The sequence below is a fragment of the Acomys minous genome (genome assembly GCF_964271855.1).
Source record: "Acomys minous genome assembly, chromosome: 13".
NCBI lineage: Eukaryota > Metazoa > Chordata > Mammalia > Rodentia > Muridae > Acomys > Acomys minous.
Genome location: NC_140495.1, coordinates 101,995,069 through 102,020,244, shown reverse-complemented (window position 1 = coordinate 102,020,244; position 25,176 = coordinate 101,995,069). Strand labels below are relative to the sequence as shown.

The following is a 25,176-nucleotide window of genomic DNA, read 5'->3' as shown; positions in this document are numbered from 1 at the left end:
TATCAGTCCACACTGTGGCTCCTCTTTAATCTTGGACTGGCAGGTACACCATTTAGAGGGTGACACATGAGGCCAAAGGAAGGCTAGAAGAGCCACAGCAGGGCGGCAGGATGTGTTGGGATTGGACCAGGGACAAGTCAATCCTCCCCTCTTCAGTCTTTCACCTGCCATGCTGACCCCTGTCCATTTCAGTCCCAGGTTGACCTCGCAGCAAGGGATTCAGGTCCTAGAGTACTTAGACCAACAGCATCTTCACGTGGGACACAGGACTCATAGAGGGCCAGATCCTAGCTCTGGGCAAAGCTGTCTTAGTATCCCGAAGCCTTTCCGTCCTTCCTCCGGTCAGATGCTGCATAGACACAGGGCCCATCCTGAAACACAGCCTGGACCACATTCAGGAAGAACAACCGCTTGCTCTGGCTCTGGCCTCGGTCCCGGAGCCCCTTCTGCACCTCCTGAAGGAGAGAGAAGGAACACTCATGGAGAGAGCAGCTCATGTCACCCCCGTACACAAGGCAGGGACTGGATAAGAGATGGGAAAACAAACCTAAAGAGATGGGACTGGGAGGTGGAGGTGGGGGGTGGGGGAGGGGGGAGGGGAGGGAGAGGAGGGAGGGGAGGGGGGAGGGGCAGGGGAAGGACAGGGTCTAAGGACCCTGGCTAGGGAAAGACTGTGGGCAGGCATTGGTCCTAGAGCATGGACTTTATAACTTGAAAATATCAGAGGGCTATTGGGACTCCAGGTGAGAGAAGCATGGGAGAATGGGGAAATAGAAGGATCCAGAGGGTCCTAGAAATCTATAAGAAGAACATTATGGTGGGCAGATCTGGGCCCAGGGGTCCTGCTCAAACTATGGCGCCAGCCAAAGACAATACCTGCAGTAAACTTCAAACCCCTACCCAGATCTAGCCAATGGACAGGACATTCTCCACAGTTGAGTAGAGAGTGGGGTCAGACTTTCACACGAACTCTGGTGCCCCATATTTGACCACGTCCCCTGGATGGGGAGGCCGGGTGGCACTCAGAGGAAGGAGAGCAGGCTACCAAGAAGAGACTTGACACCCTATGAGCGTATACAGGGGGAGGAGGTCCCCCTCAGTCACAGCCATAGGGGAGGGGAGTAAGGGGAAAATGGGAGGGAGGGAGGAATGGGAGGATACAAGGGATGGGATAACAGTTGAGATGTAATATGAATAAATCAATAAAATATATTTTTTAAAAAAGAAAATATCAGAGAGATGTAAGAGGGCCACATAGACTATGGGGACTATGCAAGGATGAAGCAACCCAAACAAACCTCCCCTACCCCCAAGAACCAAGTTCTGGGGTCCGATTAGCTATGGCTCCAAGGACAAATCTGAGATGATCTAGGAGCTTCCGTTGAGAAAGTAGCTTTGGAAGACTTGACCTAAGGGGCCCAATTTTGAATCTCTTGAAAATAGCACCTGCTAGGAATCCAAGGATGCCCTGAAACATTGAGGAGGATGAAGTACTAGATGCTAGGTACCACACTGAGGAGGATGAAGTACTAGATGCTAGGTACCACACTGAGGAGGATGAAGTACTAGATGCTAGGTACCACACTGAGGAGGATGAAGTACTAGATGCTAGGTACCACACTGAGGAGGATGAAGTACTAGATGCTAGGTACCACACTGAGGAGGATGAAGTACTAGATGCTAGGTACCACACTGAGGAGGATGAAGTACTAGATGCTAGGTACCCAGGCCCACCAACTCAAGGACTACCAAAACATATAAGATAATAACAACACAGACAAGAACTCAGACCTAAGACACCCAGCTATGAAGCAGTCAAACTCCTGGGGACCTATACTTTTAGGGCTTATAAGGGGGTGTCTAGGAGGCCCCCAAAGCTCCTGATCCCATTTGTCCAGAATATCCTTATACTATGCACTAATTTCAGCAGCGTATACACTAAAACTGGAACCATACAGAAAGAGGAACATGGCCTTTGCTTGTAACTTGTTACAAGGATAACTTGTAAATTCATGGAGATTCCATTATATGTGTGCGTGTGCATGTATAAGTGTATGTTTGTATGTGTGCATTTGAATGTATAACCATATATATATATAAAGCCAGGTATGGTGGTACATTCCTGCAATCCAGCACTCAGGTGGGCAGAGGCATGGAGGTTATAAATTTGAGATCAACCTAGGCTACATAGCAAGTCTGAGGCTAGCCTGTGCCAAATTCTGTCTCAAAAGCAAATAAACTTGTGTGTATCCAAGAAAACTAGACCCCCGGGGGACCTATTGGGAGACACCTGGGGTTGTAGGACCATAACTGCTCAGGCATAAGACACTAAATCTGTGAACTTCAAGGTAGAAATTAAAGTAGGCCTTAACCCTGAAGTTCTGCTTGATTGCTTTCTTACTTTCTTTTTTTTTTTTTCCTTTCTGTTTTTGTTTTGTTTTTCAAGAAAAGGTTTCTCTGTGTAGCCTTGGCTGTCCTGGACTCACTTTGTAGACCAGGCTGGCCTCGAACTCACAGAGATCCGCCTGTTCTGCCTCTGAGTGCTGGGATTAAAGGTGTGAGCCACCATCTGTTTGTTTGGTTGATTTGGGTTTTTGTTTGTTTGTCTGTTTATTTTGAGACAGGGTTTCTCTGCATAACAAGCTCTGACCATCCTGGACTCATTCTGTAGATCAGGCTGGCTTCGAACTCATGGAGATCCATCTGCCGCTGCTTCCCAAGTGCTGGAGTTAAAGGCATGTGCTGTCTGTCACACCTGGCAAATTCTGGTTTCTAAAATGTTAAAGACTTTATGTTTTGGGGATATGAACCCCCCACTACTGCCTTTTACCAATTAAAGGGGGGCGGGCAAAAGTCCTAAGAACTGCACTTATTCAGCCTCACACTTCCTTATGCTATTTCAAATTAATGAGCCAAGAATTTTGTCCGCTATGATCAGCTATTCCACAGACATCCAGGTATCTCCATGTCTCTACAGTCTTTATAATTAGCCACCTCCTATCTCCCTCAGGTGACATTATGTGACTTGAGCCACTGGCAAGATGACACTTGGAGGCATGCCCTTAGGGCTTTCCAGTTTTTTCTGTATTTACTGTACAAATTGCGCAGTGGCCTTAGCTTTAAAGGCTGAGGCACTCAGTGCGGAAGCCAAAGCGAACGTTTAAATCCTCAGAGGCTCAGCTTCTTGGAATTTAGTGGCCAAACCCCAAGACCTCCCTCGCCTTGGTGGTGTTATGAAGGTCCTTGGAGATTTGAGGTCTCCAAGCCAGAGTTGACGATGTTCTCCACAGAAAGGCCTGGATCTGCACAACCGGCATTCTAACACCCCAAGGGAGCCAGGGATCTTGGCCTTAGAGGGGCACTGGGTTCCATTAACCTCAGTTCCCGGACTGTGTGTCATCTTCTAAATTTTCAGAATCAAAGAGTCTCAGGGTGCCAAGTCTTGAGAACCAATAGTCGCTGAGAAAGAATCTTCAGTTCAGAGGCAAGGGCCAAGAAGTAAGGGCTTAAAAGAACATGCCTTGGCTCTTGCATCCTCTAAACATTAGTCCCTTGGTATTCGGACAGAGCACCTGAGATCCCCGGAAGAAGCCTGCACAGATGCTAAAATGCCAAGAATCTGAGGCCAAGGGGCTGAGCACTGAGCCTCAGGTGTGAACAGCAAGGTTCTCGACTCTACAGATGTTGTTCAAATGCACCAGAACTGGAAGATATTTAAAGGCAAAATGCATTTGTATATTTACTATATCTAACTTGAAGACATGGCTCAGCACTCAAGAGTGCTGGTTGCTTTGGCAGAGGACCCAGGTTCGGTTCTCAGCACCTACATGGTGGCTCGCCACCATGATTCCAGTGGCAGGGAAACCAGTGTCCTCTTCTGACATCCAAGAGCACACAGACATGCAGGCAATACACTCATACGCATGAAACAAATAAATCTGTTTTTAAAATATAAGTACTTCTAACCTATCAAATGTTGTAGCCTGCCTTAAATGTGTAGAGCACTACCTTAGCCTACTGTAAGTGTGGTCTAAGCCAAAGATCATTTTATCCCAACGTGTTGAGCACCTCACATGTAATTTACTGAGCATTGTCCTGAAGTTCGAACACAGAATAGCTATATGAGTAATCATCATTAATGTCGAGTGAACGTTAAATGTTTCCCACTGGATGGGTATAACTTTCTTTTCTTTTTTCATCTTTTCATTTTGTAGTGCTGGGAATTTGTGCATACTCTTTCACTAGGCTACATCCCCAGCCCTGCACATATGGCTTTTATACCACTGGGAAGCTGAAAATTTCAGGAGCCAAACTAGCATGAGGTGAAGACTGTCTGTTAATGCCCCCTTTTTACTAAAGGCCTCCTGCTTTAATGGTTTTTAGAATTCTAAGGGACATTCCCAGAAGGTGTCCTTGGGAACCAAAACAGTACTTTGAGACCCTTGAACCATAGATAGTTCAAATGGTCCTAAACACAAAGTTATAGCCTCAAAAAGCTACTAGTCTTTTAATTTAACTTATTTTTCAAAACATTCATCTATTTGTATGTGCATGCACACTTGTATGTGTATGTGTTGTACACCTGAGCGCATATTTGTGCACCACACGCATATAGGAGGAACCTATAGAGGTCAGAAGAGGGTGTTGGATCTCTCATAACTTTTATACAGTGGCTGTGAGCTGCCATGTGGGGGTCTGAGAGCCATTGAGCAAATGCCCTTAACCACTGAGCCATCTCTCCAGCCCCAAAGCTACTCTTCTTTCCCTGTGTTCCAACACAGTGCACTCAATTAGCTTCAGAAAACTCCTAGGAAGCTAAGTGTCTGTCTGAGGAGGAAGGTGGTAGGTAGCCAGTCAGAGAATTCAAGCCCAGGGCCCTTCAGTGGGGAATCACATGTTTGCAAGTAACAACAGTGCGACCCCCAGGGAGGAGCATCTATATGGCCACAGTCAGAGACTGACAAGACTGAAGTCCTCATCCTGGGAGAAGCTCGGGCAACAGCCTGCTCTCCGATGGATGCCTCGAGACAAACCTATTGTCTCTCCCACTGAGCTTCTCCTCGTGGCCCCTGCAGGTGACACGCTCCTGCCTGGCCGCACACAGTTACTGAGTTCTTTCCCGGGGCCCCTCGAGCGCCATGGGTATCACAAGGCAGGTGGGTGGGAACCTCAGCCTTACCTGGCTGAACTTAGGCTCATACTCCACTTGGCCTTTGCTGTTGACATGTAGGATGGGGGCTGCAATAGCTTCTGTCAGGTCAAAGCCAAGCCACAGCTTATTCATGATGGTCTGGAAGAAATAAGAGGGCAGGGGAAGGAGGTGGCAATGGCTGCCCCACCACAACACTCCATCCCCCGTGCCCCACCCCCCACCCCAGGGAGCTCCCCCCGCCAAGGAGAAACACTCTAACCAAGAACCTTCAGACTCACCTGAGCCACAGCAGAGATAATAAGCTCCCCACCAGCCCCACCAATCACCAGCTTTGATCCCTGGGCTTTGTTGACCAAGATGGAAGGTACCATGGAAGATGGTGGCCGCTCACCTGGAACTGGGGCCAACAAGCATCACTCACACCTTCCAGGAGTATCACCCAGTAAACAGCGCTCAAATGATGGGGAAGGGGGTGACCCACCGAGGGGTTAGCCACCCACCCACCCTCCTTCCTCTCTTTTAGGGGTGCTGAGCAGGAGGCCTCCCTTGCTCTCACCAGGGGGAGGAGTGACTGTGGAACCTGGTACATGCCTCCAACATAAGTCCAGTAGCTCATTGTTAAGGAGGATGCCTGTCCGGGGTGAGTACACCATCGCTCCAAAGCTGCACAGGGGTAAGGTGGAGCCTGACCTTGGGGCCTTGGCTCCCAACAGCGTGAGGCTGCCTTCCAGCACACCAGAGCCTAACACCACCCATGCTCCACCCCCAAAGATCCACTTTGGCCTCTATCAGGATACTTTTTTTTTTTTTTTTAACGTAAGGCCCATGCCATTCCAGACCTGGCTCACGGCCACCTAGCAATAGCTTTTCTCAGCAAGAAATGTCCCTGGTGCCAGATAAATAGAGGGAAAAGCAAAAGCAAGAATCTGCCTGCCTAGAAACTAGCAAGGACAGGTGGAGACAGCAGACCAACGGAGCAAAGGAGAGGGGCCTGCCCACCCACCCCTGAGCTGTGAGCTGTGTCTGCCCCTGCCCTTTCGCCCCCACCCCCAGGTCCCACACACGGTGTGTTGATGGTGCTGGTGGCTGCCACAGCACTGCCATCTTCTCCCAGCACAGACACATGAGAGGTGCCCATCCTGTTGCCCGTGACTCCAGACAGGTTGTAGTGGCTGAGCTGATGGTCACCGCGGTCATCGATCTGCCAGCGGATGTGCTGGGCTAGAGCCTCCCCAAGAAGCTCCTGGGAGCTGTTCTGGAGCAAGCAGTCAGCAAGTTAGTGAGGAGCCAGGGCTGGGGAGTGGTCCTCAGAGCAGAGGACAGGATGAACTCATTCTCCACTTTCTCCAATCTAGAAGGGCCTTCTTTGAGCCCATGTGAAGTCTTGCCCCTCCCTGTTGTATCTACCACCTGAGTTCCTTCCAGCCCTGGGGACCCCTGTCAGGATATCCTTGCCTGGCATGGTGGTGCACGCCTTTAATCCCAACACTCGGGAGGCAGAGGCAGGTGGATGGCTGTGAGTTCGCGGCCAGCCTGGTCTACAGTGTGAGTCCAGGACAGCCAAGGCTACACAGAGAAACCCTGTCTTGAAAAACCAAACCAAAACAAACAAAAGCCATCACAAGCTGGGCATGGTGGCTCACGCCTTTAATCCCAGCACTCAGGAGGCAGAGGCAGGTGGATCGCTGTGAGTTCCCAGCCAGCCTGGTCTACAAAGTGAGTCCAGGACAGCCAAGGCTAATACAGAGAGACGCTGTCTCATTAAAAAAAAAAAAAAGAAAAAAAACTACAAAGAAATTCTTCCACCTTCCTTGAGCCAGTCCTGACCCTCCCTCCCATCTTGCTATTTTCAAAGGAAGAAGTGAGGACCAGTTCTGAGGAGTCTTACTTGTATCCCTGGGTGCTTGTGAGGGTCCCACTGCCGCCATCTGTGCCCTCCTGCGAACTTGAGTGTTTCCACAAGGCGATGATACATATTCACCTTTCCTTCAGGCTGGGCCACCATCTCTGCAGAGAAGTTGAACCCTGGGGAGGTATCGGGGTGCAGGGGGGTTACGTTGTGTAGTGTAGTGAATGTAGGATTCCCCAAAGGTCCCCAGAATCTATAAATATTGATTTATATAGCATGAGAATTAAAATTACACATTTTATGACAAAATATGTTAAGGCTTTTTTTTTTTTTTGGTGTTTTGAGACAGGGTTTCTCTGGTTAGTCTTGGCTGTCCTGGACTTGCTTTGCAGACCAGGCTGACCTCGAACTCACAGCACTCCTGTCTCTACCTCCTGAGTGCTGGGATTAAAGGCGTGCGCCACCACACCTGGCCTTATGTTAAGGATTTTGAGAGGAGGCACTTACCCTGCATTGTGTAGATTATGTAGGTAGCCCTAAATGTGATCACGTGTCTTCTTTTGTCTCAAGACAGGGTGTCTCTGTGTAGCCCTGGCTATCCTGAAACTCACTCTGTTGACCAGCCTCAATCTATACTCAGAGTTCTGACTACTTCTGCCTCCTGGGTACTAGGATTAAAGGGATGCACCACCACACAGGGCCGCATGCGTCTTTATAAATCAGATACACTGAGGAGAAGGGATGTCCGCCTCTTTTCTATGGTCTGACTTTCCACAATTTCAGTCACCTGCCGCCAATCATAGTTTGAAAATATTAAATGGAAAGTTCCAGAAGAAACAGTTCATTCTGCGTAGCCTGATGAAATCTTGTGCCACCACAGTGCTCCATTGTGCCAAGGATGTAAACCATTCCGTAGTCTAATGGACCCATACTGTGTGTGCTGCCTGTTCCTTCATCACAGCACTGAGCTCGGTACCCACACACGGCACATGTTAGACATGAATTCTACCACCGAGCTCTCAGACCCTACTGAACATCTCTATGATGAGATCAACTGTCACCGTACTAAAGTGCTTATGTCGAGGTGACATATGGCCCCTGGGCACACTTGTAGGCTTGGTTCTGAGCTTGACACCACTGGGAAGTGATGGAAGCTGTAAGAGGTGGGACCAACAGGATGGTTTAGGTCAGCCTTGAGGTTATTGCTCTATCATACACCCCTGTCACGGTACACCTCCTCACCACAGGCCCAAAAGCAGTGGAGCCAAGCAAACATGGACTCCGTGGCACAAAATAAACCGTTTCTCTTTATATGCGGGTTTTTATCGCAGGTATTTGCTATAGCTACCGGAAGCTGACCAACAGTGGCGATAGTGGGGTGATTTTACATACACCAAAGAGAAGCCACAGTGCTTCCTGTCTGTGGAAAGGTTGTTGTGAGTGTCCTACGGTCCCAAATTTATAATTAAACTCTTCACAAGTGTAAGAGAAGCATGTGGGGTGTATAAGGCTTTGTGCTGTCTGTTCTGAGAGGGAGAGCCTAGTGTGAGGCAGCCAATGGTGCCTGTGTACGACCTGCTGTGTGACTTGTAGCTTCCAGAGCTGTGAGGCCTCAGGCAGTCCCTGCAGGCTGGTTCCCTGTGCTGTGTACATCCCTGACAGGCAGCTCGCTACTTGCAGAGCCTTCAGCTCCTGTGCCCTGAGACTGGGTCACAGACTAAAGAAAAGAATGTCACTTCTGTCTGCACAATATGGGCCAGTTCCTGAGGCAGAGACCAATCTGGAACATAGCGTCCTGACCACTGCCCTGGACAGTCTTGGATGGCATACATCTGTTAACCTAGTGCGTAGAAAAGACAGTGGCTCTATGCTATGATTAGACTCTGTCTTGAGTGTCCCTATAGTGTCAGCATTGGGAGGTAGCTGAACCTTTAAGAGCTAAGTCTTAGGCCAGGTGTGGTGGTGCATGCCCTTAATCCCAGCATCTGGGAGGCAGGGGCAGGCGGATCTCCGTAGGCCAGCTGGTCTACAAGGCCAAGGCTACACAGAGAACCTCTGTCTCAAAAAGCCAAACCAAACCAAACTAAACAAAAAGGTAAGTCTTAATTAATAGGAAGTCTATAGATCACTGGGAGTATGTTATTGGAGTGTGCTTCACCTGTGACTCTGGTAGTTCTTATAAAAGGAGTCAGGGGGGGCTGGAGAGATGGCTCAGTGGTTAAGAGCGCCACCTGCTCTTCCAAAGGTCCTGAGTTCAATTCCCAGCAACCACGTAATGGCTCATAACCATCTGTAATGTGATATGGCGCCCTCTTCTGGCCATATACATGCAAGCAAGTCTACATGATAATAAAGAAATACATCTTTAAAAAGAATAAAAATGTTAATAAATAAACAAATAAATAAAATAAAAGCAGGCCTTAAGTACTGCTGAGCTAAACTGAGCTAAACTGTTCTTGATAAGTACCTGTGTCAGGCATTATAGCTATATGACAGAAAGCTAATGTGTTCCCCAGAGTCAGGGATGAGTGAGAGCTCAGGTTCCTGGCAGGGCAGAGCTGAAAAGGAGAGAGGAGGCCTCTGAGGGTCTTACCTTTCAGCACGTTGAGGATGAAGCTAAGAATAGCACCCCCTGCAGGCGGAGGTGGTGAGTACAGCGTGTAGTTTCCTAAGGGCATCTCCAGGGCCTCCGTCACCTCAGGCTGGAAGGCAGCCAAGTCCTCAATGGTCAGCTGGCTTCCTGGAGAAAGACAGTGAGAGCCCCAGGTGCAGATGGGGATTGTCAAAGGACAAGGAAGACTTGCTACTCAGGACACACAAAGAAGTTCCTCTTTACGGCTAGTAGTGTAGCCCAGAGGGGGGATGCTGAGTATATGGGCGGCTGTATAGGGTGGGTGGACCGAGAGCAGAGGAAGGCAAGTGGGATAGGAGGAGAAAGGTGGCCAGCTTGGCCACCCAGGCCTCCCATTGCCTCTTCATGGGTAGATTTGCAAAGGCCCTGCCACTCGAGGTACTTGACCACTGAGACCACTAAGGCTAGCAATGGCTAGGCTGGACTAGAGGGGTACCTGACCTCCCCTCAAATCCCTGGAGCTCCCGGTGGTACTGAAGGAGCATGACTCTACTCCCAGTGCCCAGAATGTGGCTCTTTCTCTAGCCGGGGCTGGATGTTGGAGTGTCAGTTCAGCTAACCTTCCTTGGCAATGTCCTCCACCAGCAGGTGGCCCAGCCTCCCCGTGTATAAGGCCTCCGCACCCTCCGTGGCCACGGTCTCCAGGGTGTTGGCCAGTGCCGGCCACGGGAATGGGTCCTGGGGTCTCAAGGCTTCTGTCCCATTGAAGAAGAGCTGTCTAAGGCGGGTAGGAGGCAACCTCAGGCCGATGCCAGATTCCAGCGACGACGCTCACATTGCTGTAGAACTCTAGAGAGATCTTCAGGATTCTTCTTGGGGGAAACAGCCATGGCCCCAGCCCTGGAGCACTGAGAAGCTGGTTTCTAGAAGGAAGTGGGGCTGGCGCCACCACCCTCACTCCTGGCCCTGGAACCTTTCTAGTGTGGCTGTGTCACCCAGGGTCACTTCCTTCACCTACTGGGACCACTTATCACTGAGGTATCAGAATAAGAAAGGGGTCAGCCAAAGACCGTCTGCCACCCCCAAAGAGAAGTTGAAGGGAGCCAGAGCTGGAGGGGCAAGCTATCCTTAGCCTAAGTTAGGTTCTGACTGGAGACAGATAAGCATTGGCTATCCTGGCCCTAAAGGCTTTTTGGTGCCTTAGGATCAGCCTCCCAGCTGAGGAAGGACTGGGGCATGTGGCCGGACCATGGCTGAGCTCAGTCACACACAACAGGTGGAGAGGGATTTGAGGGCTACCCGGCAGTGCTCACCTCAGGGATGATGAAAACAGGAAGGGCTTCAGGAAGCTGTTGTTGAGGAACTGGCTGAGGACAGAGGGCACACGGAAACCCTCTCGGAGCAGTGCGACGGTGGGCCTGAAGAGCTGAGCCCAAGGCAGGCGGCCATGTCGGCGGTGGGCCTCAGCGTAGCCACGGAGCTCCCCGGGAACCCCGATCCACTGGGCCCCTGCATGATAGGCATCTTCCCTCAGCCCAGCACAACTCTCTCACCCCAACTCTGTCTCCCAGTTTCTGGAGCTCGTGCTTGACCATACTGCTCCCTGCACAGACCTTTTGTGGCGCCCTACAGCCTTCCATATAAAATCCACATAGAAAGACCACCACCAGCCACTGGATCCTTGCAGTAGATGGAGCCAGACCTAGGATACCCCGCCCCGTCCCCCAGAGCCTACTCTGCCCTAAGATAACTGGCCCTCAAAGATCCTAGGATGCTGGAGCTCCCCAAGACTGGTCTTCCCCATGGAACACCCCTCCCTTCCCTCTCCCAACTCAGAATCTCCCTGGAAAAGAAGCCTTCTAGTCAAGCATGGTGACGCACAACTTTAATCCCAGCACTTCAGAGGCAGAGTCAGGCGGATTGCTGTGAGTTCTAAGCCAGCCTGGTCTACAAATACAAAGCAAGTCCAGGACAGCCAAGGCTACTCAAAAAAAAAAAAAATCCCCCCAACCCACCCCATCAGGTCAGGGGGTCCACACAGGGGAATCAACAGTCTCTCCATGCCCAGGTTGTCACAGCATGAGTCACACTGACCATTTGGGGGTACTCTAAACAGACCCATAACAGAGAGGGTTAGGGGATTAGATTGTCTAAAGAACCCTTCCCAACCCTTCCCACAGGCCTTACCTGTGCCCAGTGGCAAGGCGTTTTTACACTGGTCTAGCAGGTCCTGGACATGGCTGGCTGGCACTGTCTCCCGAGCATTGATGACTTCCACCTCCCCTGGAGATGAGACGGCGTGAGCAATGGCCCCAAGCTGGTCAAAGTCTTGGTTCCCATCTCTGTGCTAACCCTTGGAACACTGCCAACCTCCAGGGCTCTACGCAACAGAGGCAAAGGCAGCGCAGAGGGTCCCCAGAGGACCGAGGAAGAAGCATGCAAAGGGGCCCAAGCAATGAGTGCCCCATGAGAAATGAGAGAGAGAGAGAGAGAGAGAACCCCATGACTGATGACTCTATCTCCCCAGGGGGCATCACATGAGGGCCCACCTGTTGACGCATTGTAGATGGTGAAGATGACCCCTCCTCCCAGGCCCATGCTCTGAGGGTTAACAACACCAGTGCAGATCAGGGCTGCGATGGCGGCATCCACAGGTGAACCTCGCTGCTGGAGAATGGCTCTAGGGGACACGACACAGAATCAGCGATCTGGCCTCCCTACCCCATATCTCTTCCTGTACTCATCTGACTGGCATCGACTGGGAAATAGTGACACATCGCTGGTCAATCTTCTGGCACCAAACCCCAAGGTGGGTGAGAAAAGACACTGAGCTGCCCTTCTCCAATCCAGCTATTCATTGGCCTAGCATCACACCCAATCACTAGACTGCAAAGTCTGGTGGCATTTACGCATCCCTGTGACATAGATAAGCTGGTTCTCAGTTTATAGAAGATTCTGTTTCCTTCATCCCCTGGAGCTCCAGGCAACACTGGCTCGTTGCAGCAGGCAGAAGCTGAGACTGTCTAAGCTGGCTTTTGGTGGGTGACCACAGGACCCAGTCACTAGGGTCCAGGACTTGGACTGATGACCCCCTACATCTTTTTCTTTACCCTCAAGCCTATGGCAATGCTCTTGGGCTTCAGATGCCACCTCACCTGTCCAAGGGGCAGGTCTTCCCACTCCAGAGTGTTGGCGAGGCTGGACAATGTAACAGTGGCTACTATGCCAGGAAGTACAACCCGCACAGCTCACCAAAGACCGCCTCTTCCTTAACACTCAGAGGCCCTCCACAGCACCTCTAGGATTACCATTTGATTTCCAGGATTACTCAGGGGGCAAAAGACTGGAGGGTCTGGTCTATATATATAGTGTGTTCCAGGCCAAACAGGGGCACAAAATAACTGAAAATACATATACATACAGACATGCACGCATAACATCCTTGGTTAGGTCTTGACTTCATATCTCGTTAAAGGAACATGCAGATTGATCCTGAGACATCGGGGCTAGGAGACTGGAATGTTCTCCAAGCCTGGTGAGCATGTCAAGAAGACTCCCCGTCTGTGAAAGGATTAGTCCCCAACTTGGCACTTTGGATGATGATGGAAAATTATTTTTGGTGGTGGAATATTTAAGGTGTGTCTTAATTACTGTTTAATTGATGTGAGGAGACACCATGGCCAAGGCAACTCTTATTTAGAAAAGGGCATCTAATTGGGGGCTTGCTTACAGTTTCAGAGGGTTAGTCAGTCCATGATCATCATGGCAGAGAACAGGCATAATGCTGAAAACAGTAGGTGAGAGCTTTACATCTTGATCCACAGGCAGCAGGCAGAGGGAGAAAGACAGACAGGGGTGGGGGTCGGGGTGGGATAGGGGGGTTGATGCACAGACGTGGTGTGGCCTATTGAAACCTCAAGGCCCACCCTTATTGACACACCTCCTCCAAGAAGGCCACACCTCCTACTCCTTCCCAAACAGTTGCACTAACTGGTGACTAAGCATTCAAATATATGCGCCTATGGGTACCAGTCCTATTCAAACCAGCACAAGATATGTAGCCCCCTGGGATGTCTTTTGGGGATTGAAGACAGCCTTAATGCCCCTCACCCAAGCTCTCCACTTTTGCCTTGTTTTGTTTTGTTTTGTTTTGTTTTTAGACAGGATTTCTCTGTGTAGCCCTAGCTGTCCAGAACTCACTTTGTCGACCAACCTGGTCTTAAACTCACAGAGATCCGCCTGCCTCTGCCGCCCAAGTGCTGGGATTAAAGGCAGGCGCCACCACCGCCTGGCCAAGCTCTCTATTTTTTTTATCTCAGACATGAGGTAAGCAGCTTTGCCATGTGCTGCTCCAAAGCAATGAGGCCAACAGATCATGAGCAAAATCTCCCAAAGAGCAGGCCAAAAAATTTCCTTCTTCTGAGGTGTTTGTTATGGTAATGGAATTGTGACCAACACAATATGTGTAAAAGAACTTAGCCACGGGCTAGAGAGATGGCCCTGCAGTTGAGAACATTAATTATGGGCTGGAGAGATGGCTCAGCGGTTAAAAGCACTGTCTGCTCTTCCAAAGGTCCCGAGTTCAATTCTCAGCAACCGCATGGTGGCTCACAACCATCCATAATGAGATCTGGCACTCTCTTCTGGCTTGCAGGCAGAATACTGCATGAATAGTAAATAAATACATCTTAAAAAAAAAAAAGAACATTAATTGTTCTTGCAGAGACCAAGGTTTGAGTGTCAGTACCCATATGGTAGCACACAGACATTTGTGGCTTCAGTTTCAGGAAATCCAATGTCTCTGTTTGCCCTCTGAAGACGCCAGGCACGCATGTGGTACACATGCATACATGCAGCAAAATACTCATACACATAAAAATAAAATAAATATATATGTATATGAGAGAGAGAGAGAGAGAGAGAGAGAGAGCGCATGTTTCTGACCAAATTTGAGCATTGAAAAAAAGAAAGAAGGGGCTGGAGAGATGGCTTAGTGGTTAAGAGCACTGGCTGTTCTTGCAGAGGACCACGGTTCAGTTACCATCACACACATGGCTGCTCATCACCATCCATAACTCCAGTTCAACGGGACGTGGTGTCTTCTTCTGACCTATCTGGCACGAGGTACACATACTTACGTGCCTGTAAACTTTCACACACATAGAATATGTCTTTAAAGCAAAAGCCAAAACACACAAACATAATAGAGCAAAGCAAGCATCCGTGAGTCAGCAGTAACACTCAAGATTCAGGGGCAGGGAGAGGAGAGGACGGCTAAAGCGCATCGCCAATGGATAGTGAGGCAATTGTAAGTTTGGGAATCTGGTTTTGTCTTGTCCCTTTCCTGGGTCACATGGCACTCCGCCATCACTTCGGAAGACTGCCAGCAAGAGACCATCAGCAGACACTGCTACTCGGTCCTGGGTCAGTGCCCTGAATGAGGATCACTTAGTCAGAAACAAATTGTAACTTATTGTCATTTCTTTCTTTTTTTGTATTTTGTTTTTGTTTTTGTTTGGTTTGGTTTGGTTTGGTTTTTGGTTTTTCAAGACAAGGTTTCTCTGTGTAGCCTTGGCTGTCCTGGACTCGCTTTGTAGACCAGGCTGGCCTTGAATTTACAGAGATCCGCCTGCCTCTGCCTCCCGAGTGCTGGGATTAAAGGCATGTGCCACCACCACCCGGTTTATCATTTGTTTCTTAAACTGAATCTCAACACAAATTCAACATGAATATTTTTTTTAATCAGTTTTTAGCTGGGTGTGGTAGCGCACACCTTTAATCCCAGCACTTGGGAGGCAGAGGCAGGTGGATCTCTGTGAGTTCCAGGCCGGCTGGTCTACAATGCGAATCCAGGACAGCCAGGGCTGTTTCACAGAGAAACTCTGTCTCAGAAAAAACCAAAAACAACAACAAAAATCAGTTTTTGTTGTTGTTTTTGATGCTTGGAAAGGCTTAGGGCCTTTGCACATGCTATACACTGAGCTACATTCCTAGGCAGAAACAGCAACTATAAGCCCAAGGAGATGGGAGAAAAGAATCAACACAGAACCGGGAGTGGTGCACGCCTTTAATCCCAGCACTTGGGAGGCAGAGGCAGGTGGATCTCTGTGAGTTTGAGGCCAGCCTGGTCTGCCAAGGGAGTCCAGGACAGCCAGAGCTACACAGAGAAACCCTGTCTGGAAAAAAAAAGAATCAACACAGAATCAGAAAGTAGTAAAAGGGGAAACAAATACCCAGGCAATACCATCCCAGCCCAGGGTGTGGCACAGAGATCCGGCGCCTGCCTTGCTCAAGGGCCTGGGCTTAGCCACCCAAGCTAAAAAAGGAAATCAGCAGAGCCAAACACTGTTTCTTCATAAGGGCCATCAAGATGAGTCAGGAACAGAGATTCACTAAAGACCCTGTAAACATTCGAAAGATGCTAACAGGGTCTTACTATGTGGACAATGCTGGTTTCGAACTCAGAGTCTTCCCAGGTACTGGGATTGAAGGTGTATGGCACCATGACTAAAAAAAAGATTTTTGTTTTGTTTTGTTTTTTCAAGACAGGGTCTCTCTGTGTAGCCTTGGCTGTTCTAGACTCACTTTGTAGACCAGGCTGGCCTCGAACTCACAGTGATCCAGCTGCCTCTGCCTCCCAAGTGCTGGGATTAAAGGCGTGTACCACCATGTTCAGTGAAAGAAGATTTTTACATTTCAAAAAAAGTATGTCAATACATGTGACGGTGTGCATAAACTGGACACATTTCTTGAAAAGAATTTACTAACTTCTTGTATTTCATACAAAGAAATAGAAAGTTGGGTGGGTGAGATGGTTCAGTGTTCAGTGTTTGCTGCCAAACCTGATGACTAAAATGCAGTTTCCAGAATCCACATGATGAAAGGAGAAAACCAACTTCACCATGAGTTGGTCTCTGACCTACATCACACACACACACACACACACACACACACACACACACACACACACACACCATACCACACACCACACACCACACACATACACCACATATACCACACACACATATACACACATACATACACCACACACACATACATACACACACATACATACTCACATGCATCACATACACACACATACCACACCACACATATATACAAAGTAAAAAAATAAATGTAAAATATTTAAAACATAGAAACTTGATACCTACTAAAGAAACAGAAACCTCAAGGCCGGGCGTGGTGGCGCACGCCTTTAATCCCAGCACTCGGGAGGCAGAGGCAGGCGGATCGCTGTGAGTTCGAGGCCAGCCTGGTCTACAAAGTGAGTCTAGGACAGCCAATGCTACACAGAGAAACCTTGTCTAAAGAAAAACAAAACAAAGTAATTACTAATACTATTACTACTAATAATAATAGTAATAATTAATAATAATAATAATAATAATAATAATAATAATAATAATAATAATAAAGCCAGGTGTGATGGTGCATGCCTTTAATCCCAGCACTCGGGAGGCAGAGGCAAGTGGATCGCTGTGAGTTCGAGGCCAGCCTGGTCTACAAAGGCCAAGACAACCAGGGCTACACAGAGAAACCCTGTCTCAAAAACAAACAAACAAACAAACAACAACAACAACAAAACCCAAAACCCCCAGAAATGTTTCACATTCGCCCACAAATAACTCAAGCACAGAGGGGATGTTAGCTCTCTGTTGCTATAACAAATACCGAGATAATCTACTTTAAAAAAGAAAGTTTTGTTTGGACTCACAGCCCAGAAGGCGTAGTCCACAGGCCAGCTGCTCCTGTGGCTCTGTGGCTGTGGTGACATGTGGTAGAGGTATTTGGCAGCACAAAACCTCCTAGGAAGTAAAAAAGAGAAAAATGGACGGGACTGGGTCTCCCGGTCCTCTTCCAGGGCATGTCCCAGGCCTCCCAAGGCCTCCTACTCTGCCTGCCTCGTAAAGTTCCACCATTTTCCGAACCCACCAAGAGGCGAGCTCACCCTGAGCACCACCTCGAGAAGACATATAAGATCCAAACTAGTGCAGAAGGCTTAGCCAGTAAATCCTCCTCAGCAAGTAAAGATAGAATAAGCCCATTTAAAGCACACAAAACACTAAAAGAGAGAATGGCTCTATGACAGTTAGGATCGGGTGGCAGCGATCCAGAGCCACCTGGGAGACTGGCCCCTGGGCATGAGTGGATGATTTCGACTAGGTTTATTGTGGGTTTCCTGCGAGGGACCCTGAACTGTATGGAAAGGAGAAAGTAGAGAGAGCACAGGCATGCCTTGTTCTCTTCAGTCTGTCTGTCTGTCTCTCTTTCTCTCTTCCAGAACTCACTCTATAAACCAGGCTGGCCTCAAACTCAGAGATCTTCCTGCTTCTGCCTCCAGAGTGTGTGTGGGTCCGATCAAAGGCATGCACCACCACGCACGGCTTGTTTTCTGTGTCTTGATTGTGGCTGTGATGCGCTCAGCTGCCTCCCGCTGCTGTCGCCTTGACCTCCTCACTGTCTGTAATGAGCGGTCTTTGTCATCGGGGTATTTTAACATAGCCATGGGAAAAGAAGACACAGCTTCTCAGGTCTTTATGGGACCAACATGAACATGTCACCAAATACAATCAAGTGTGGCTCGGGAGGTGCAGCATGCTCCTAGTGTGCACCAGGCCCTGCATTGGATCCATGTGCTGAAACAAAACTAAACTGATGTGACAACTTTAAGAAAGAGAAATTGCAGACCATCAAGACAAAAATTAGTGGGTCAAAATTTTTATCGCCTATGACGTAAAAATCATATTGAATCACTATTTGGCGGAGCTTGTGCTAGGAATACAAAGTGGCTTAAGACTCACTGCGTTTTAAGGAACTATTTATTTATTTATTATGTACACAGTGTTCTGCCTGCGTGTGAGCCAGGAGGCCAGAAGAGAGCGCCAAGCCTCATTATAGATGGTTGTGGGCTACCATGTGGATGCTGGGAATTGAACTCAGGACCTTTGGTAGAACAGCCAGTGCTCTTAACCTCTGAGCCATCTCTCCAGCCCTCCTCACTGCATTTTAAAGGGAGAGAAATAACAAGATAGAAAATACCTCTAATGTTCAACCTAGTAAGACCAGCAGAAAGAGGGCAGGGAAGTGCTCCATGCTGCCGGCCAGGATGGCTCCCAATGTCCTGATCGTCACAGAAAGATGTGTGAGAGAGAGAGGGAGAGGGAGAGAGAGAGAGAGAGAGAGAGAGAGAGAGAGAGAGAGAGAGAGAGAGAGAGAGAGAGAGAGAATTTTACAGACCAGAAAGTAAACAGTAATCACACCCAACCATCCAGCATCGCATCTCCTCCCACGAAAGGGGGGAGGGGCTTACCATTGTGTCCCTAGGCCACACCAGGACTATACTTGGTTCCTCACATATTACTTTACCACCGTGACAGAAATGGAACCCAGAACCTCAAGCATGGTAGGCAAAGCGCCACACCACTGAGCATGCACTGACCTCTCACATGTTTGATACACAGCAAACAGGAGCATTAGATGTTGCAGGGAAGGGAGGGGGTTCCTGAATTACTTACGTGTTACCCCCAACCCCACAACCACAAGCCAAGCCAGAAGCCTGGGACTGTAGTTGCCCCACTGTGGTAGGACTACAGTAGGGCTATAGTTTTTTTCCAGCCGGCTGCAAGAGTAATCAACTTCCGGAGCCTGGCTTTCCTCAGCTGAGAAACGGGATCGGCTTTGATCAGTAAGAGACTGAAACACTTTGCACGCGCCTCTCCTTAAGGAACTGGCAGGCTGCTGTCACCCCCGCTGCCGAGACACGCTCGCTCAGCTGTGTGTGTGTGTGTGTTCACACAGGCGTTTACATACATGTGTACCATCCATAGATGCAAAGGGCTTTTCCTCGTGAGCCCCAGTGGTCAGGGAAGGCAGCCAGCCACTTCCTGGTGAGCTGGCCAGGAAATACGGACAACATGAAGGTCGCAGAAAAAGTTTCTGGCGGGGAGGAAGAAAGGCCCTGGAAGTTAGGGTCTAGGAGCCACACCCTAGCCTTCCCTCAGGTCCTGAGAAGTTGGCCTATGTCCTGATAGACCGAGGCAGACGACACTATACAGAGCTACTGAGGGAATAAACAGGTCTTTCGTGTGCGCTGAACTCACCTGCTGGCTCACAGCCATCCCTTGAGGGAGATGCCAGCCTAAATGTCGCTTCGCAGGGAAGAAACTCAAGCCCACATGGTGCTATATAGCTTGGCCTGTGTTACTGCTCTCCTCTGAGTCCAGAGCGCAACCCTGAGCAGGCCATACTCAGCCCTTGGGGTTCAGCTGTCACCCGACTTGTGGCCCATTGTCATTCCAGATGGCAACCCTCCAGAAACTTGGTCCCCAGGTCTCCAAGGTGGCCCTTCCTTCTGCAGTGTCGGTAAATATAGCTGTAGCCATTACATGCCTAGGGCTGGGCAGCTTGGGGTTGGGGGGGGGCTTTAGAAAGAATGGCACCCGCCCTGTACCCAGCCCTTCTACCCTGGCAGGAGTTGGCAGGAGCAACAGCAGGGGGAGAATGCCAGGCCAACTGACACTTCCGGCTGTGACAATGGTCCTCCCCTGGGCAGACATCTTAAGTCAAATGGAAAGCTCTTGGTTAGAGGCCACAGCAGCAGGGGCACTTTCCTGAGGCCTCGCTTGGCTATGGTCACTGACCTCACGTTAAGTAGCTGGGGCCCGGGGAGACTTCCTCCCACTCCTGGCTTCTTAAAACAAGAACAGGAAGCAGGGAGAATTGTTTGACAAAACACCAGGAGTGGGGGTTGTGGAGGGAGGGGGGGTTGTGGGGGACCCGCATCCGCTTTTCACCAGGGGAGAGCTTGGGAGAAAAAGTTTAGAGTGCAAAGGAGTGCTGGCTCCAAGTCCAACCACAGCCTGACCCTCATGGGGGTGAGCAGAGATCTTCCTTCCTTGTTCATGGGGAGTGGGGGGGAGATAGGGGAATCAGGGGGAATGTGGGGGAGGGGGCAGGGGCAGGGGGAGGAAAGGGACCCGGAGGAAGGGGGGGCGGGACAGGCATCTGGCTGGCTATCTGTGGGGTCTGAGCAAACACACACACACACACACACACACACACACAACACACACACACACACACACACACACACACACACACACACACACACACACACACACACACACACACACACACACACACACACACACACACACACACACACACACACACACACACACACACACACACACACACACACACACCCCTCATCTATTCTTTTGCATTCTGGGAGGATTAAACAGACGCTGCATCTCACAGGACAGAGCAACAGTTGGTCTTAACTCTTGCGTCCATGGGGAACAACACCATGTGTGGTAGAAAGGATGGGCCCTGGTGATTTGAACTGCTATTCCAGTTACCAAGTTAAACGTGGATGTGAATGAGGAGACAGAAAAAACCGGGTCGGCAGGGTTGTGGGCTCCGATAAGCATAGGAGGTGGGAGAAAATGGATAGACAGATGGATTAAGGAAGGAAAGAAGGAAAGGAGAACAAATTCAAGAACAGTCAAAGAAAGCGTACTAGTGTGGTATTTTGGGTTACCACTCTCCCCGCTGCAGGACCCAGCCTCGGGTGTTTAAGGCACTTGCGCCCCCATAGTGGGCTACCAGGCTGACATTCTGGGAAGGAGGGCCCAGAGGGCTAGAAGGAAGGAAAGGCTTGCCCAGGTTTCTGAGGGGCCCAGTTGGGTGCAGGGGAGCAGGAATGGCTTCCTGTCACAACTTGGTCCTGTGGTGGGCAACAGAGGCTTCCCATGGGCTGGGTTTCCTAGAAGGTGGTCAGGAAACACACACTGTGGCTCCTGTCACTCTTTCTTCCTCCCAGCCTGTCAAACATCAGTCACACCACTCACCAAGGCCAGACCCTGTCACAGAGAGGGAGGTCCTGACAGATGTGGCACTGGTGTGTATGTGTGTATGTGTGTGTGTGTGTGTGTGTGTGTGTGTGTGTGTGTGTGTGTGTGTGCTGACAGACTTGGAGCTGTAGTCTGGACCAGGAAGGAGACTGGCCCTGGGAAGCGTTGTGTATGGCTGGTAGGCAGGACAGACAAACATGGATCCCTGAAGCCCATTGCTGAGGTCTCTGAAAAAATTCCAGCCTTGGTCAGGACAAATAGGGACAAGGTAGCAGGCCTCAGTGTGCCTTTCCAAGCAGCATTGTACAAGTGGCCTTCTTGAGCAATAGAGTCGCACTATCTTTTCAAAACCGTCCCATGTGCCTGTCTTCCCTAGGGATAAGCCTTCACTGTTTTATGCAAGGGCCCTGGGCCTGACACATTATGGGAACGGCACTGGGAAGCCAAAACACACATGCCCCTTACCTCACAGGCAGGATGGCACTCACGTATCCTCTTCACACCCCCACCACCACAGACACACGGTCTCCAGAGGCAGCCAGCTGCCAAAGGCCACTGAGCTCACACTCACCGTCCGATATCAGAGCAGATCTTGGCGTCGGCAGCTACGGCTGCATGTGCGAAGGCCTCAGGACCACAAGAGGCTTGATGAGGAGAAAACACCACAGCCAGCACAACAATGGCCAGACCCAGACCCAGACCTAGCAGGACCAGGCAGACTGTGGCCTGGTGGCCCCACGCCATGACTCAATGGTCCAGGGAGAGAAGAGGTGGCAGGTGGGGCACACAAGGCAGTGGACAGACAGAGGGGACAAACTGACTGCCAGATGAATGGAAAAGAAACAACACAGGTGAACTCTCAGGTGATTGGACAGATGGAAAAGATCAATGGGGTCCAGAGGGGGGGGGGAGGAGGGAAAAAGAAGAGAAGAAAAGAGAAGAGAAATAGTTACACAAGTCAAGCAATTGGATAGAAAGGATGACAGACCAGCTGACAGATAGGTAGGCAGGCAGGTTACAGAGGAGCAACAGGAAGCCAGCCAGCCAGATGGCTTTTTGGATAGACAGACAAGACAGACAGTGGCCAGGCTGTTACCCACCACTGCTTGCTACAGAGGCAGATCTGGCCACAGGTCTGAACTTCCAGTTTTTAGCTTCTAGAGCTTGGCTCTGGAAGGTGGCCAGGCATCTACAGGGAGTTTTATTTTCTTGAAGAGAAGAGCCAGCTGCTGCTGTTAACTCTTTCACTGCCAGTTGAGCCCATGGCCTTTTCTGCTGCCCCAACACCACCCCAGCGGCTCCTCATCCCAGTGCCCTTGGGAATGTGAGGCTTGCTGCCTGCCAGGGGAACTTAGGCACAGGACTCACAGAAACGCTTTCTCGCCACTTTCCTGGCTCCCAACAGCTCACGGGTGTAGTGTCTCCTTGTGCACGTTGGAGCTCGACTCCCCAGTCCCACAACTCCCAGCTGGTTCCACCTAAGCAGCAACTCAATCTAGCCACCCACATGGTACAGAGATGGCGCTGAAAGTGGACCAAGGCAGCCACCCCGGACCATTTTACCACAGCTCGCCACAGCCTTATTCATACATGTGAACGTTCAGTGAGAAGAGGGTGAGCAGATGGGCCACATGTCTAACTCCTGGTACCCAGTGCCTCTGCATCATACACCCTGGGACACGGTGACCCAGAAACACAACCTTAGGCCTTTGGCGGGTAAGACTGTCCTGCTTGGGTACCCTGCTGGCTGCTGGCCTGTCTCCCTGGATCCAGTGGTGCTCAAGACCATTGCTGTGCTGGGGAGCCTCTTCCTCTTGGGGGCCTGGCTTAGGTCCTGTCTTTCCCGGGCCTCAGGGTGTTCAAGTGGGAGGCAGGCTGGAGGAGTGAGGACCCACTGATGTGTTCTTTTTGATCAGGCTTAATAGGCGTGCAGGGCAGGAGAGCACAGGGCTGGACTTTCTCTCCAGCTCAGTGCCTTCCCAGCATCCCTCACTCTCTCTTTCCATTGATTGTGCCCCTTTCCCATCTTCATACCCCCTGCTTGGCACCACCAAAAAAATGAGGCCCAGAGAGGGAATGCCTGTGCTGGCCACCCAGCCTCTTAAGTGTCACACCCAGAGCCTGCAGCCTGGGCCAGAGAGGCTGTTTCCTGGAAGCCTGTTCCCACATCTGCCTAGAGGGAGAGGGTAGTGTCTGTGGGAGCCATCCCCATCCCAGCTGTCTCCCACACTGCCATGCCTGTTGCTCAACCAGTAACCAAAGCGCATTCCTAAGTGTAGGCCAGGCCACCCCACTGGCCGCAGCTAAGTTCTAAGGCTGCAACAGTGAGGGACAAGGCGACCCAAGGGTAGGTTGTCTTCCCTTCTCCTCCCTCGCTGGGACACCCTGGTCAGGCACAGGCCAGAGTGTAGAGAGAGTGCTCCAAATTCTCAAGACTGGTATCATACCGGACTTGGCTGGGAAGGCCAGTTCTGATGGCTCTGAGGGCCTTTACCCAGGAGGTAACTGGGAAAGGACGGCAGAAAGGAAAGGTCACTCAAGGCCCCAAGTCCCTGAAGAAACTCTGGGATAAATCTCATGCATCTGGGAGAGTAAAGTACATCCCTGGGCGTGCCGGGTCCATGGACCTCTCCAGCCAGTCCCATGGGGGCATGGAACACTGTGACATACCACACCTCAACACAGTGGCCTGGGGAAGCCTGCCTTCTCCCTTACAAATACGGACTGAGGAATGACTGGCACCCCCACCCAGCTCAGTCTCTTGACTTCCTCAGGGAAGCCCAGAAACAGAGACTTCTAGGGCCTGGACATGGAGCATACCTTATAGGACAGTCCTGCTTTCTCGTGGGCAGGTTGGAAACATCAGGATTTCCAGCCTCCAGGGACCCTCCTCCAGCCACTGGGCCCCTTCCCTCAGGCACCCCAATGGCCCACTACGTGTCTCCAAGCGTTCACCTTACTTCATGGTCACAGCTTGGAATTCTCCAGACCTTGACGCAGAGGGAGGGGCTGCCCTTTTAGCAATGTTCTGGCTCGTTTTATATCCACAGGCTAGACTCATCAGAGGGAGAGCCTCAATGGAGAAAATGCCTCCGTAAGACCAGGCTGTGAGCAAGCCTATAGGGCTTAATTTCTTAATTGGTGGTTGAAGGAAGAGGGCCCAGCCCATTGTGGGCGGGGCCATCCCTGGGCTGGTGGCCCTGGGTTCTATAAGAAAGGAGGCTGAACAAGCCATGGGGAACAACTAGTAAGCAGCACCCTTCACAGCCTCTGCATCAGCTCCTGCCTCCAGGTTCCTGCCCTGTTTGAGTTCCTGTCCTGACTTCCTGTGATGGTGACCGGTGCTGTGGAAGTGTGTAAGCCAAATCAACCCTTTCCTCCCCAAGATGCTTTGGTGATAGTGTTTCATCACAGCGATAGACACCCCAAGACAAGGAAGAGTGTTGTAACTAACGGTGCTCTTCTGGGCCCACCCATTTTAATCTGTGTCCTCCTCTGGGACCTATGGGTTTCCTATAGCTTGCTGACCAGCTGTTCTTTGAGAACCGGGACTCTTTGCAAGGCAAGCTTGGATGTCACTATGGGTCTGTGCTTGAAAAGTGACTTCAAGTATGTCCCCTGCCAAGTTGCTTTGTTTATGCGTCTTGTCTAGTCATCTCTCTTTCAGTTTTACCTCCCAAAGTGCTAAGCAGTGAGAGCCCCCTTTGTTGAGGGGTTGCTTTGTCCC

General features: G+C 50.3%; 1 protein-coding gene across 2 annotated transcripts; it reads right to left on the bottom strand.

The window, feature by feature from the left end:
• Nucleotides 1-2: 2 nt before the first annotated feature.
• Nucleotides 3-25,145, bottom strand: GGT5 (gamma-glutamyltransferase 5). 2 transcript variants are annotated; one of them, XM_084754706.1, is made up of 12 exons: nt 22,021-25,145; nt 12,123-12,253; nt 11,761-11,856; nt 10,887-11,082; nt 10,194-10,351; nt 9,595-9,741; nt 7,041-7,177; nt 6,217-6,407; nt 5,709-5,815; nt 5,431-5,549; nt 5,180-5,290; nt 3-455 (listed from the first exon to the last, which is right to left on the bottom strand). In XM_084754706.1, exons 1-12 carry the CDS (start codon nt 22,191-22,193, stop codon nt 309-311), a joined length of 1,713 nt encoding a protein of 570 aa, XP_084610832.1. In that variant the 5' UTR covers nt 22,194-25,145; the 3' UTR covers nt 3-308. The 2 variants fall into 2 exon arrangements, with proteins under 2 accessions (XP_084610832.1, XP_084610833.1); XM_084754707.1 differs by lacking the exon at nt 22,021-25,145 and adding an exon at nt 19,695-19,863.
• Between the last annotated feature and the right edge of the window lie 31 nt (nt 25,146-25,176).